The 16354-nt window shown below is 39.7% G+C and overlaps 1 protein-coding gene across 1 annotated transcript in view; it reads right to left on the bottom strand.

Moving 5' to 3' along the window:
• Positions 1-16354, bottom strand: part of dmd (dystrophin) — a 226826-nt gene that overhangs the window by 150058 nt on the left and 60414 nt on the right. The window contains exons 8-12 of the mRNA XM_072368727.1: positions 14830-14948; positions 13693-13889; positions 7747-7875; positions 2880-2975; positions 1802-1900 (exon numbers count right to left, since the gene is read on the bottom strand). Coding sequence (XP_072224828.1) covers positions 1802-1900; positions 2880-2975; positions 7747-7875; positions 13693-13889; positions 14830-14948 — 640 coding nt within the window. The remainder of the gene's footprint in view (positions 1-1801; positions 1901-2879; positions 2976-7746; positions 7876-13692; positions 13890-14829; positions 14949-16354) is intronic.

Consider the following 16354-nt stretch of genomic DNA (forward strand, 5'->3'; position numbering starts at 1 on the left):
ATTGGACCAGTGCCGTAGTCCTGGGATCCAATCAGGATTGTCCTCTGTTCACCTGGCCCATTACAGCAGCTGCTCAAATTCCAAGTGAGACTGTCATGTTGGGCAAGCTGTGATTTTTTAGTTGTGAGTAGTTCTGTTGTTGACATTTAAATTGTATTTGGTCTATGGTTCTTTAGCTTGCACTGGTCGAGATTCTTGTTTTGCTTGTGATAACTCGCATACTTTTTTTTTGTCAGTTTATTCCTCCCGATACATTTATTTATTTATTTATTTTCTTTCTTTCTTTCTTTCTTTCTTTCTTTCTTTCTTTCTTTCTTTCTTTCTTATTACTAGGGCAGTAATCAAAGAAATTCTTGGTAGACTGAAACCCTCGGGGGGGGGGGTGGGGGGTGGGGGGGGGGTGGCTCGACTCTGACAGCGTTTTGCATCACGTGCATCTGCGCAATATAATAGCCCATGATTACCGAAAATATACTGATATCAGCACAAGAAGGCAATTAAACACAAAAGGCGTGTATCCAGGGCTCTCAAGTCTAATGCAATGAGCATGAGACACACGCACTTCAACAAGTTCTCACGCTCACATGCCACACATGCCATCGCTCACGCTGAAAAAAAAAAATATATATATAATTTAAAGGGGAACTCTGGTATTTTTAAACTTAAACCTTATTTCTGGCATGAAATACGTTTATCTACTCACCGAGAACAGTTTGGTGAAAGTCGGCGTCCTTTGGAAAATATTTAGATTACTCAAGATCCATGTATATCAATATAACGGGAGTGAACAGGGTATTGACAATACAACCTCTAAATAAGGCATTATCTGTCTTTATTTCACCAATACTTTAAGACGAATGAATGAATGAACGCGTACTATTTCTCTGTTAGCTCATAGCTGCTGTGTTGTTGTTATTGGCGGCTATCAGGCTTGCTATACACTCGTCTACTGAGATGACTTCATCAACACGCATGGCTGCAGCACAGCTCATTCACTCTGGTAAGAACGTCCATCTTACTCAAAGTCGTCTTTCACGTTGTCAAAGTTTTATAAATATCCTGCCATGTTGCACAAAACTAGCAGTAGCAAACTCTGTGTGAAGTTAGCCGACTGTCACAGAGCAAGGAGTAAATAAGCTGTGCTCCAGGGGGGCGTGTGAATGAAGTGGTCCCAGTAGAGTGCCTGTGTAGAAATCCCTCCGTTAGCTCTCCTGTAGCTGCAAGTAGCCACATAACAGCATCTATGAGCTAACAGAGCTATAGTACACGTTTGTTCATTCATTCGTCTTAAAGTATTGGTGAAATAAAGACACATAATGCCTTATTTAGCTATTTAGAGGCTGTATTTTCTATGCCCTGCTCTTTCCCATTATATGGATATACACGGATCTCGAGTAATCTACATATCTTCCGAAGGACGCCGACTTTCGCCAAACTATTCTCGGTGAGTAGATAAACGTATGCCAGAAATAAGGTCTAGTTTTAAAAATACCGGAGTTCCCCTTTACATAACGTGGACGTTCTTCAATCTACCTGTCTCTAGTGGGTTGGGCTAATCCAAAATAGTGAAAATAAGGGGGGTGTTCTCTGAAAACACCCCCATTGGCACTTGGTACTTTCCTCCTGATGAAATTAACCATAGACTGTATGAAATCAACGCTGCAAAAAAAATCGACCAATCACAATTTTGGTTGAGCAGGGTTTGGGCCAGTCAACTATGACTTTAAAGCCCTAAATATTACCAAGCAAAATTTGTAAGGTAAATGTCGTCAAAACTCAGCCTCAATGCACCGGCTCCTACCTCATGTGTGTGGAAATGCTCCTTCACCTCCTCCACGTCGTTGGAGATGGGAGGCTGAGCCTGGAGGCCATCTTCAGCCGATAGCAGCCACGTCAATACCTTTAGTAGGCAGAGTTCATTCAAATCAATACAATGAAATAATAAGTACACTATGCCATGGCAACATGAAACAAAACAAACGATTTTCTAATGTTCTCTGTGGGCGGTCATTGAACATGCAATTATAGACGAATCAAGGGCACAGATGTTTACAACTTCCTCAAGAGCTTTGTTTTTTATAATGATGCTGAGGTTATAAAATCCGGATTTTATTACAGCAGAGCTACGGTCTGGAAAAGTGACCACAAAATGAATGAATGGGCTTACTGGGAATTTGGGTGAATTAATACGCACTTATATTTAATGTAAAAAAAAAACAGAGATGGAACTTTGGGGCTTGTGTGGAGTGACTCTATACATACAGAGTGATTTGAACTGCAACCCCATTATCTACAGCTGCTCTGACACATGCGATTGAGTACTAAAATGTTCCGGAGTGGGACCATGAGAGAGTGCAAACCTCCTCAACATTTGCTCTGGATCTCTTTTGTGAAAACTGTCCACCCAGCCCCTTGGTAAACCTTGGTTGAGACTACATATAAATCTGTCAGTAGATCCCAGAGCATTTGCAGCCACTGTGGCAGTGAGCATGGCTGTATGCTGGTGAGCGTTTGTCCTTTCTACTAACCTGTATGCCGTTTTCCACTTCCTCCTGCTTTTGTGGACGCATACAGATATATGCAGTACCCATATCAACAAAAAAAGGAGTCTCATTCTTAACAAGTTGCACAGAAAACAACGATTTTTGAGACCAATCAAGACACTTTTGCACCCTGATTTAGCCACAGACTGGGTGTTTGGGAATGATTAAGATAAGAAAACAAGGTGTCTGTTGGAGGCAATGAAAAACATAATTTATGGGCATCCGAGTGGCTCATTGAAATGCTTTTAATAATCAATTAATTCATTATTTAATTTATTTTTGTGTGTGTAGCACCACAGTACAGATAAATAAAACACACACACACACAGAAAATACCTCTTCCAGTGAAGCCTGATAGCTCTCCAGGCTGGTAGAGCCCGGAGGCAGAGGACTTAGGCCCCGTTGCAGCTCTTCCTGATTGGGACTCAGCAACTAAGAAGGAATGGACAGGAATGAGATAAGAGGCGGGGAAAGAGAGCGACGGACAAAAGGTATACGGGGAGAAAGAAGGGGGTGTTTCATTGTTAGATGATTTGGAAGTAGAGGGAGGGAAAAGATTAGAAAAAAAGAAGATGACGCAAGGAAACAGACACTATGTCAAATGCGAGGTAACGTGGCAGTTGAGAGCAGGTAAATTTAAAACATCATGAAAAAAAAAAGTTAAATGGATAAATGGAATGGAAGAGGCCCATTAAGTGTACACAGGTGAAGACAGTCGATGACAAGAATTTGCTGACTTCAGCAACTTGCTCCCTCTCCCTCTGCTACTGTTATGGACACCATTCTTTTCTCTGGTGATACACCTGGCCCGGCCTCGGTGGCGATAACTGCAGAGCCCCGGTTAGCTTTGTCTTTATACACGTTTTAAATTACAATGTGTTCCGTTTATATAGAAACACAAACGTTCACAGCATCTGCCTTGATCACATAAAAAAAAAAAATACAATCGTGTCAATAAAAAAAAAGACACCCTCTTCTGCTCTGAGGTTTCACACATCATGACATAGAAGAAAAATTAGTAATTAGTAGAAAACTTGAAAATAAACATTTTCTCTATGACATCATCAGTCTCAAACATAATTGTGAGGTTTTTTTTTTTTTTTTTTAACTTTACTTTCTTAACAGTGATATTTTAATTCATTGAGATTATGCTAAGCTATCTTATGTTCCCGCCACACCATTTCAGTCCCATCACGGTCTGGACTTTAACCGTGATTCTTTTCTTTTCAGCCATTTTGGTTGTAGATTCGCTGGTGTGCTCGGGACAATTGTGCCGGCATTTTGTTTCAATCGAGCTTTAGCCATCAACAGATGGCTTCACCTTTGATGCTAGAACACTTTGGTATACAGAGGAATTTGTGGTTGATCTCATGACAGCAAGATGTCTACGTCCCCACGGCTGCGAAAAAAAGTCGAAATTGTCACTGTTCTATAACTTCATGCCACTCATTCAGCGGGGTTACATGAGGGTTCATCGGATCGGAATAATGGCTAAATTACAATAAGATTGAGTTATTCAATTCATGTAGACACCTTAATCTGACAAGAAAAAGGCTCGGATCGGGTTACTCACGATCGAATTAAGACCCCGAGATAACTCGATCCAAACGTACACTAAACGTGCATGTAGAGGACAGTGGATCAGATTGAGCGTTCTGCGCATGCTCGAGATTTTTTCCCGGGATCGTCAGCCGGAAGTCGAAGGAGACGATACTACTGTTGTTGTCGCCGCCTTCGGAAAGAAATAAACAACGCGCCATTGTGCATCACGTTTGTGCCATAACCATGCTCATCACAAATGTAGAGGGACGTAGCTTCATCTTGCTCTTCGTTCACCATCTTTCTCGAATGCCTGAGTTTGTTGTTGTTGGTGGTGAAGACGTCAACCGGAAGTGGCTCTATTAGCGATAGTTGAAATGGGTACAGCGCCACCTATCGTACCGGGGTATGACATGCTTTGTGCCAGTGATTCGATTCATTCACCGCCATATATCCAAGGATAATTACCCTTGCTCAGATAAGGAGCATAACCCAACTATAGCTATAATCGAGTTAATCTCATCATGTAGACCCACTGATTGTTTACTTCAGGGATCGACGATTGTCTTTACCGCCTACCCTGTCAGCCAGAAAAAAAGGATACTCCTGCTGAAATCTGGAGAAAAACCCACAGAGGATGCAGGGGTGGAGTGAAGAAGAGGAAAAAGAAAGCTGTTATATCTTTCCCATAAGCCCTCATCCCTGGTTGACAATGGACAAGCTAACAGCTCTCCTTTTGGAGTTGGGATTGCTTTTCTACTAATTGTGTAAAGGGAAGTGCCGGTGGAAGTAATGAGAGGAATGTGAGTAAGCAGTAACATCCTTTTTTTTTCCACTCACCTGCTCATAATTACAGAGAAAGAATTAAAGAAGACAAATATATATATTAGTGAGCCTCAGAGGTGTTAACAGGTGAGCTGTCCAAATATTAAGGATAACGTGGTCCATGTTTATGTCATGAATGTGGGCTTAAAGTGCAAAACAAGTGTCAGGGTTTTCATAAGCAAATTGGAGGAAGTGTTTCAGAACTGCATCATATGTATAATAACATGTATACACATCTATTTTTCTTTTGAAGAAGCTCATATCTAATTATACTGAGCCTCATGAATAGCATACATTTATTCAAAAGAGCAAGACCTGGGGCCAAAAGCATAAAACTATATGCAGTTTAATGACTAAACCACAAAGGCTGAAATACACTGATAAAAAAAATAAATAAAGGGAAAACCTAAACAACACAACGTAACTCCAAGTCAATCACACTTATGTGAAATCAACCTGTCCAGTTAGGAAATAACACTGATTGTGAATCAGTTCCACCTGCTGTTGTGCAAACAGAACAGACAACAGGTGGAAATGACAGGCAATTAGCAAGACAACCCCTATGAAGGAGTGGTTCTGCAGGCGGTGACCACAAACCATTTCTCTGTTCACATCCTTTCTGGCTGATGTTGCTATCATTTTTTTGCATTTTGTCAGTGCTCTCACCCCTAGAGTTAGCATGAGTCGGCGTCTGCAACCCACAGAAGTTGCTCAGGTAGTGCAGCTCATCCAGGGTGGCACATCAATGCGAGCTGTGGCAAGAAGGTTTGATGTGTCTCTAAGCACAGTGTCCAGAACATGGAAGAGATACCAGGAGACAGGCCAGTACACCAGGGCTGTAGGAGGGCAACAACCCAGCAGCAGGACCGCTACCTCCTCCTTTGTGCAAGGAGGAACACTAGGAGCACTGCCAGAGCCCTGCAAAATTACCTCCAGCAGGCCACTAATATGCATGTTTCTGCTCAAACTGTCCGAAATGGACTCCATGAGGGTGGTACGAGGGCCCAACGTCCACAAGTGGGGCTTGTGCTTACGGCCCAACACCGTGCAGGGCAAGTGGCACCGTGCAGTGCCGAGATTGGCAGGTTCACCCTGAGCACCCTTAGTCTGGAGACGCTGTGGAGAACGTTCTGCTGCCTGCAACATCCTCCAGCACGACTGGTTTGGCGGTGGGTCAGTAATGATGTGGGGAGGCATTTCTTTGGAGGGCCGCACAGCCCTCCATGTGCTAGCCATAGGTATATATATATATATATATGCATTATTTTATCCAGATCTGTACAAATCATTTAGAAACTATACACAAACCTTATCGCATCTCCCATTTTTAGCCAAACATGGGCGCAGATACTTTCCTAAGCTATGTTTTACATATCAAAATTTGCACCTCAACTCAAAAAGACTCAAAAAATGAAAACGACAACAAAGAACAATGGAGCCACAGTTTTTCTGTTTTATAAAACAGAAACACAATGAGGTGGAGAAAAAGGAAATTAGTTTTATTTGGTGATTCTCAGCTCTGTATTCACAGGCAGAACAAAACCTACTGAGTTTAAAAACTAACAACGGATAAGGTCTGACTAAAAGACCCGTAGCCAGAAACATGCAGCTGCTCCCACGTCACGTCGGTATTATGGGGGAGAGACCTGACAGTTGCTGTTTTATGTACATTGGATGAAAGCACAGTTTTTACAGTATACAGTCTAGCTTGGAGATGATTGGGACGGATACACAGACGAACAAATGGATCACGGTACGTTTGATGTTTTTGTATTCAGCCTTTCGAAGCACGTGATAATCTTGTGCCAGAGAATATTTTCCTTTTTGAAGTTTCATTGGAGAGGTTATCAATAGCAATTACCCATAATTCACAGCTGCCGTTATTTATAACTTCCACAATTAATGTAAATAAGAGCACATTGTGGAGATCGAGATGAGAAAATAAAAAAACTATATTACTATCACAAGCTAAGTAAAATTGTTGGGTTTTGTTTTTTGTTAAATTGCATGTTTGTTTGGTTTATTTTTGCTCCATTTCTACCTTATATCAGAGTTACTATGTTTTCAAAACGTGTGTAAACATGGTCTGAAAAACGTGTGAGGTATACATACTCTCATCGTACATTTTTCCTTTATAAATACCAGTTTTTGTGTTTTTCTTTTATGCATCTGGCCCCAGTTCTCAAACTACATTCTTTGCTCAATCAAAACGGAATCAGATGAGAACAGCTAATGATCCAAAGCATGTAACGCCAACTGTAAAACATGTGTAGGCAGTATGAGAGATTAAAGATGACAGAGAAGAATTATAAAAATAATAAAAAGTGGGCAGCCTACATAAAATGACACTATATGATCGTTAATTGATGGTAACCTGGTCTAAGTGGAACCAAGCATTTTCAGACATAAAGCCGTAGGAAAGAACATAGTAAGCATTGTTAACACAGTACAGCTGATGGGCACACTGCAAAAAATGTCCACTTCAGCAAGTCATGTTTAACATTTTTCTCCGCACATTAGCAAAACTCACAGGATTTCTATTTTCAAAACATTTTTGTGATAGATCCAAGGCAAGAATAAGCAATAGCACCTGATTCGCATCAAACAGCGAAGCTTCTTCCAATAACATTGTTTTGAAACTAGCACAAATGTAAGTTTCTAAATGTGTTTCCAAGACCTTCCCCCAGACTTGTTTTCATGGACATTTTTTTCAATGACACAGCAAAAAAGCAAGAGCCTGCCAAAACAACATACATTTCGCCAAAGCATGCGCAGATGTTTTAGCCAAACATCTGCGCATGTTTTGCATGCTTAAGTGTTAGCATCGCAAGACACGGACCTGATCAGTAAAACGCCTCCTCTTTTGCTCTGGTGACTTGACATATGCAGCCTGGGTGTAGGCATAGCTTTTATAACGTGCCTGAGGAGAGGGGCTCTGCACTCGCCCCTGAGCCACATTCACTGTGATCTGAGAGAAAAGAAAGATAAGTAGAAAATGACAGACAACAGGAGAGGAGTTGGCATTGAGATCAGAAAGAGCCGAGGGAAGAGGAAGAGATGGAAATGGAAGCAGAGGAATGCAAAACCATTTCAAAAGCCAAAAAAAGGAGAGAAGAGTAAGAGGCAGACAAATGAAATAGCAGAAAAAGGAGGCAGGAGAAAAACATGAATATGGAAATGGCATCAATGCAAAATCAAGATAAGAAACGAGAGGAGTAAAAAAGAGAGAAAAAAGAAACATGAATAATCTCACATGAGCGCAGTTTCCATCCAACTTTCAAATTCCTCTTTATCTAAGAAGCATGACTACAAAAAGCAGTCAAACACAAATTATATATTAGGCTTAATTCTAATACTCTAAATTTGGTATTGGTGCATCGCTAAAAAGTTCCAATGACCTCAGCCACAAGCTCCAAGGAGTAAAATGATTTAAAACGTGTCTGTACACTAAACAGCTAACATAATTCTGGGTGTGTGGTCAACATAGCTAAAAGCTAGAGAGGAATAAAAAAAATTAATAAGATTGCTTGGTCTCATTTAGAATATTTTCCATTTAGAACTATCCGTACATTTTCATCTGGTAATTAGTCAGTTGGAATAATTCAATTTGAATTTGAAATTACAACAAAGAACTGTACATAACTAAGGTACGAAAGCCGAGAACGACCATATATATATATATATACATATATATATATATATATATATATATATATATATATATATATATATATCCACATATATTTATATTTTTTAAAATTAATTAATTAATTTATTGTTTTATGCACTGTTATGGTGTGACAACGACTTATCTAAGTTGTGAAAAACTGCTTATTATTTTGTCATCGCGATATAAGATCGTTTTCTTGTGATAATTCATTTCAACCTACAAGAGCTGCCACGAACGGCTTTCATACATCTGCTAACCGGTAGCCCCTAAACTAACCCAGTCAAGTAAACAAACTAACGTAAAGTGTAACTTACAGGTAGGCTACAGCTACCAGTTCCTGCCAGTGGCTACGGAAGCCGTTCGTGGCAGCTCTTGTAGGTTGAAATTAATTATTGTGAGAAAACGATCTTTGTTATATCGAGATAACGAAATAATTAGTCTTTTTTTTTCACAACTTTGAAATAATAAGTCGTTATCACACAATAACAGTGCATAAACAGTACGCAGTGCGTTCTCAGCTTCCGTACTAAGACACTTGAGCACAACTATTTATTTTTCAACTCTTCTGAAGATTGTTTTTGTAACCTTGGATGGAAACCAGGCCATAGACACAGACACAAATGGCACAGATGTGTTATGCAAGAGATGTAGTCAGACAGTAGCACAGAGTAAAAGCAGATGCAACTCCTGTCCTGCAAACTTTTGTCCAGTTCTCCATTTACTACACATCCAAATCACCCCAACCCCAGGTTATGTATCTTTAATTTTGTTAGATTTTACTAAGCATGAAAAAATAAATCATCTATAGATATGTGGAATCATTATATATATGTCATAGATTAAAAAGAATATTCAACTGATCAACGTTTAATTGGTATTCCACATAGGGTTCTTTTTTGTTTTCCTTTCTTTAGTTGAAGCGTAAGCTATGAAACAGTTGAAATTTTCCTGGGTAACTACTTTTTAAGGACTAGAGGTATTAATATAATGGTTAAAAATTGTTGTCACAAATGAATCATAAGTTTAAATCAATTATATAGCAATACACTAGCTGTAAAAGTTAGATTTGGAGCGGCTCTTTAAGTTGTTTAGATGTGTCACACACTAAATAACTCACACTGCTATTTGTCATGAAATATCAAACAAATCACTTTGTAGGCTAACAGTGATGAGAATTGAATTTGAGCTCAATGAACAGAGAGGTGATGTGCCCTTTGAGACTGAGTTCCATGTGGATATCTAAGCAATAGTCTCAGATTCGCACCAAAACTGTGGAATCGCCTGGTGGAAATGAAAGATAGAGTTGGGTATCATCTGCATAGAAGTAATACGAGAAGCCATGGATGATCGGACCTAACAAGGTGGTGTACATGGAAAAGGGATGGGGCCCCAGCAGCCTTGGGGGACCCCTGTGTTGAAACACATGCCAATGTTTGTCCAAACCAGGACACTTTGAATGATCACCAAGTGAGTGTTAAACGCTGGCAATAGATCAAGCAGGATGTGCACAGAGCTGTTTCTTTTAAGGCTTTCGACAAAGACAACGAAGCCGTATCAGTGGAGGGACCACATCTGAATTATTTGATTCTGTCTTTTATGATCTTTTTATGATGAAAATCCCCATACCGTCGTATTTAGTCTTTTCCTATATAATAAGAAGTATAGCATGGTGTAGTATTTCCACCTGCTTTAAGCACCAGCAAGCTGGCCTTCTAGTGCATCATGGCAGCTCAGATAATGTCACAGAAAAGCTGACATGGTCTCATTTTATATAGTAATCTCAAAGTTTCTACGTAGACATTATGTGCTCCTTGCTGCGTCTCTGTTGTTAGTATAGTGATATTGCATGCTATAGTGATATTGTAAGGGCTGCTTTGATCATGAAAGATGATGCAGGCTGTAGATAAAAGCTGCTGTTTTCTCGCACTCCCTATTTGACTGCTCATACTCGTTCTTCAATGCCTCTCGCTCTTCATTTCCTCAGCATATACTTTACACCTTCCTGCTTGGGCCTTATTTCCTTTTCTTCCAAGGCAATATCTTTCCTTTACACATCTCTCACTTTCTAACGCTCTCTTGCTGCACCCGAATTCCCAAATGATAATGTTTTCTGACTCTTACAAAGCATTTTACAATGTGTTTCTCATTAACCCCTTCAAACAAACACATATCCTCTTCTTGACATATATGGATGCTATATACATACTCAAGTGTGGAATTAACATGAAACTTGATCTTTGGGAGGCCCAAGCAACATTCCTGTGTAGTAATGTTGGTTCAAAGACACAGATGTGGCATTTTCACAACAGGAAGAGACAGACCTCACCTTATTTACCATAACCATTGTCCTTTGGAAAAGATTTGGGGGACCCTCACCCACCAGACCTGTCCCATAACTAATGTGGAAAACATTAACGCTCTAATGCCAACTAGCAAAGCTTTCCCTGCTCATACAAAGGAACCCCTTTATATGAGAGTCGGGGGCTCGAGGGGGGTCGGGGGTGGGATTCTTTCTCCTTATCAGGACCTGTAAATCAAAGGTGACACCTACCTGCCTTTTATCTAGCTAGACAAGAAACAGACCTCTCATACCTCTACAAACATATTTCTTCGGTGTCACTTTCACTTGGATTTTTAAAACTGTTAAATGTGTTTTATACCTCTGTACAGGTTCTTTAAGGTTTTCAGGGACATCACAAGCTGCATTCTGATACCTTTTTCACAATCATACTTGGTATAATAAGGAAGAAAACATAATTTAGGAAAATGACCAACTTTTGTAAGGAGCCACATTGTCCCCTAGTGGTCTTTAGCACCGTTGGTGGCAGGATATTAAAATGTTTTACACAGAGTTTGTCATTTTTGCCATGTAATTTTCAAGCAGGAAGCCCAGAAAGACTCCTGGGGTTGAACATGTCAAGTATTTTTCCACAGATGAGCGAGAGGAGTGGGTTGATGTGCTCATCATGGGTAAGCATCCCGTTGTGACTCTTTCATCACTCTGCTGTGGCTCCCTGTGGCTTTGGAAAGTAAGTCACGAGTGTTTAATTTGTTAGTCTTTTGAATTGAATTCTAAATGTAAAGATTATGGTGATCTTAATAATAATAAATAAAACGCGTTTCATTTTTTGTCGCTCAAAATATGTCACAACTGCAGATGTGTGACACCCGCCGCCACACGATTGATTGATGCTTTTCGACACCCCAGTAGGCCGACCATGGAGAAATCCAAGAAAAGAAAAGGTTCTGAAGAAAACAGAACCTTTGATGCATGCAAAAACAACAAAAAGTCAAATGATGCATGACATTTGCAGAGTAAAATGTTTCCAGTGTTCGGCTTTTAATTTCATAAATACGAGGAAGACTCAAACAGAGCATTTTATTCTAAAGTAACCTTCAACTCAGTGTCTTTTTATTCGGACTTCAAAATACTTTTGTTGCATGCAGAAATAACTTCTTTTTTTTTTTGAGCAGTTAAATTATTTAATCAATGCAACACACTATAGGTTTTTTATACATCCAATAAAAAAGGTAAAGTACACTACATTGCAAAAAGCATTCACTCATCCATCCAAATAATTAAATTCAGGTGTTCCAATCACTTTCATGACCACTGCTGTATAAATTCAAGCACCTAGGCTTGCAGACTGCTTCTACACACATTTGAGAAAGAATGGGTCGCTCTCAGGAGCTCAGTGAATTCCAGCGTGGTACCATGATAGGATGCCACCTGTGCAACAAGTCCAGTCGTTACTCGCTACTAAATATTCCAGTCGAATGTCAGTAGTATTATAACACAGTGGAAGTGATTGGGAACGACAGCAGCTCAGCCACTAATTGGTAGGCCACATAAAATGACAGAGGTGCATAGTGCATAGAGGTCGCCAACTTTCTGCAGAGTCAATCGCTACAGACCTCCAAACTTCATGTGGCCTTCAGATTAGCTCAGGAACAGTGCGTAGAGAGCTTCATGGAATGGGTCTCCATGGCTGAGCAGCTGCATCCAAGCCATACGTCACCAAGTGCAATGCAAAGCATCTGATACAGTGGCGTAAAGCACACCGCCACTGGATTCAAGAGCAGTGGAGACACATTCTCTGGAGTGATGAATCACGCTTCTCCATCTGGCAATCTGATAGTCAAGTCTGGGTTTGGTGGTTGCCAGGAGAACAATGCTTGTCTGACTGTATTGTGCCAAGTTTAAAGTTTGGTGGAAGGGGATTATGGTGTGGGGTTGTTTTTAAGGAGCTGGGCTTGACCCCTTAGTTCCAGTGAAAGGAACTCTGATGCTTCAGCATACCAATAGATTTTGGACAAGTTCATGCTGAAGCTGTTATAGCTCCAATGGGTGGACCGACATCATATTAAACCCTATGGATTAAGAATAGGATGTTACTTAAGTTCACATGCGTGTAAAGGCAGATGAGCGAATACTTTTGCCAGTATAGTGCAGCATTAAGGTAAAAAAAAGATACATGCAGTGTTATCTTCATGTTATGGCTCTTTGAGTGTTCCTACACTCGGCCTTGACACACAGCCTGTTTGAAAGTGGGATTGATGCACAGCAAAAACTTTGCAAAGTCGTTGAGAGTTGGCTCCAAAGAATTAATGAGTAGAGGGGTAGCCACATGGCTTTTAACCCCCCTCCAGTGGGAGAATGATGTAACAGACATGATAACCTAAAAAAGATACTGTGGAGAGACACGACAAGAAAAATCAGGGGCAAAGCAGATGGCAGGAGCAAGTAAGCTTATATAAGGGCTAAGGGCCAATGTGTGAAAAAAGTGAGCTTAAAATAGGCAAGGTCAAGACGAATCGAACCGAGAGAGCTGTCTCTCGTGCTTGTAGCAGACCAAGTGATTGTGCAATGCATTGATGAACTTGGGATTCGTAGGCACATAAAATCCTCGTCAGCAATATCTAATATCTAGAATATTAGAATCTAGATATCTCATTGAGAAAAGCCCAAAAACGTGTGTGATGTGGTAACATTACAACTGCTAGATAGAAACACGATGAAGGCAAAGAGGCCTGAGATAGTGTTCACATCAACAGCATCACATTTGCTGAGCTTGTTTGTATTGTATTGTATTTGTGTGTATTGTCATCTCCAACCTGTTGGGAGAAGCGCTGCTGGGTCTGGATCTGGTAGTGTTCCTCTGTTGTAACATGGGTGATGTTGGCAGTGGTCGCTGGCCGCAGTGTCTCAACTTCCTGAATTGCTTCCAAGGAAACCGTCTGTGGAAGCACCTGGAAGAGTGATGTCACGTACATGATGATGCTCTTCTTGTCAGGCTGAGATACCGCCACATCTGCAGAGCAGAGAGAGCGTGAGAAACGTTAACATTCACACTGTAGTATACAGCTGTATACATCTGGAGTGTAACAGATTGGTTATTCAGTGTCAGAATCAACTGAATATCAAAGGTCAGTGTTTTTTTTGTTTTTTTTTTAACATACAGTTGAATTTTCCATTAAAGGTTTAGAATCAAACAAAAGTGGAATCGACTGTTATAAGATTGTTATTAGTAATACATTTTTGAAAGGCAACTACTGTCTAGATTTAATTTAATTAAATGACAAAATATGAATAATCTCCCTTATTTTACTTCGATCAGGGTTGTACAAAATTCAGAATTTCAGACTTTAATTCAATAGGTTTGGGAAACTGTTTTGGTTTTCTTTCCAGAACAATAAAGGATCGGCATCCTCAGCCAAACATGTTGTGCTCAAGTAAACTGGGAGCTCACTGGGAGCGGGTGACATTCGTTTGTGCATTCCCTCCAGGACCTCTGTAGGCCTATTTACTATAATAAAGTATTGTGTACATAAAGTCCATACAATAATATGTGTATGAAATTCATATTTTAATCATATGTAATACATACTGTAAAGCTTCATTGTTAAATACACCTTAAATATGTAAAAATAAATAATTGTGTAAAGGTAATTGTGGTGAGGGGAAAAAAAGCATCTTTTCTGTCCTTTTTTCTGTACTTTTGAAGCTTTTAAACTGCAAAATAAGATTTTAAAAACAATAATCAAAATTAAAAAGTGGTTTAGCCGTAACTAGGGCCTACGTTTGCAAAAAAGAAGAGTATTTAGCTAGAAATCTTACCACAAAAGAAGACAGGTCAGATTTGTATTTAATTGTGGCCAATTACAGCATTGATCCGAGGACATAAAATATGCAGAGGCCTTAATTATTAACTGAGTCTGTGTTTCTGTGTTTAGTGTCAGCATGTTGCTTACCCTCAGGGTCCAGCAGTCTCTCTATCCCCAGGTGTTCTTCTGCCTTACTAAAGGCATGTTCAAGTCTGTCAGTTGCTGATGTCTTCTTCTCGACTGAGTTCCAATCAAAAAGCTCTGGTCTGTCAAGATGAAAAGGAAATATTCAGGGATCATACACAAAACCCACTGTATTTATATTTCCATTGGTGTGTCAAACAAGTAGGGATGGAAATTGAGAACCGGCTCCCAGTAGTTCGATTCCGTGGAATCGTTAATCCACCTGCCTAACGATCCCGTTTATAGGTTGTATTTTGACTAAGAATGTTTCCAACATGGCGTCGAGGCAGAAGCGCTCCAAAGTTTGGTTATATTTCACCAAAAAGCATACCATGTAAAAAACTTCCAGGTCTTGTTGATTGAAATAATGTCAGCGACATACTGTATGAATAATTTCCATCTGATATTAACATTTAGTTGATGTGAATAGGGAAAGGAGGTCATGTGCCCAAAAGGCCAAATGAAAAACAATTACTGATTTGGAAACTGGGGACCTGACTCATCTCAGATGAACCCAGTTGGACTTAACAGAGAACTGTGAGCTCAACTAAAACTTTTATGAAACCACATTTCAGCAGCCCTCTTGGAGACACAAAGGCTCTCAGTTCCATTTGGAATAACTAACAATAATAATATTACTTTGAAAATAGTATAATCATTATTATTATTATCATAACTAAGTAATTAATTTTCCGTGAGGCTTAACTCCACATGAGATCGTCCTGCTGTGTTTTGTTTGCAGAAAAACCCAAGTCAGAGAAGCTTCTTGAAAAATGCAGTCAGTGTATCGAAAATCTACCACTGTTTAAAAAGGGACCTCAGGGTCTGCGTATTCATCTAATAACCGTTAAGTATTTTTGTTTTAGTCTGTCTTTTTTACACAGCAGGAGCACAGAGAGGAGAAATATAATCAGAAGATCTTATTAATCCTCTCTGCTTGCATTATCATCCCCCATAACAGACCAAGAGAGACCAGTACCAGTAAAATATATGTTTAATTTCAAGGAAAATATTGCCTTTGATGAATCACTCCTGTATACAACTTAAAGTTAATATGATCTTTTATAATTTTATATATTTTTTCTTTTACAAGCAAATCAGTTGGCTGGCTTGATTATATTATGCTAAAAGACAAATGTTAGTATGAATGAGAGCCTCATATATATGTACTGTACCAGGGATAGGACAAGGTGGCTCTGTTGGACACAAACTCAACAGAGGGGCTCTTGGTGCCTGAAGAGTAGGGTTTCTATCTGTAGTCTAAACAGCATAGAATAATCCCGTTTTCTGTGACTATGATGGCTTAATAATCAGATCAGATCAAATTAAACTTTATTGTCATTGTGCAGAGTATAGGTACAGAGCCAACTAAATGCAGTTGACATCTAACCAGAAGTGCAGTATACAGAATTATTTACAATAGGCAGTATTGTAGTATGAATAATATATAGATAGGCGTAAGGCGTGAATGAGACACATAAGCAGTGCA

The sequence above is a fragment of the Leuresthes tenuis genome, unplaced genomic scaffold, assembly GCF_036924035.1.
Source record: "Leuresthes tenuis unplaced genomic scaffold, fLeuTen1.0.hap1 SCAF_1, whole genome shotgun sequence".
NCBI lineage: Eukaryota > Metazoa > Chordata > Actinopteri > Atheriniformes > Atherinopsidae > Leuresthes > Leuresthes tenuis.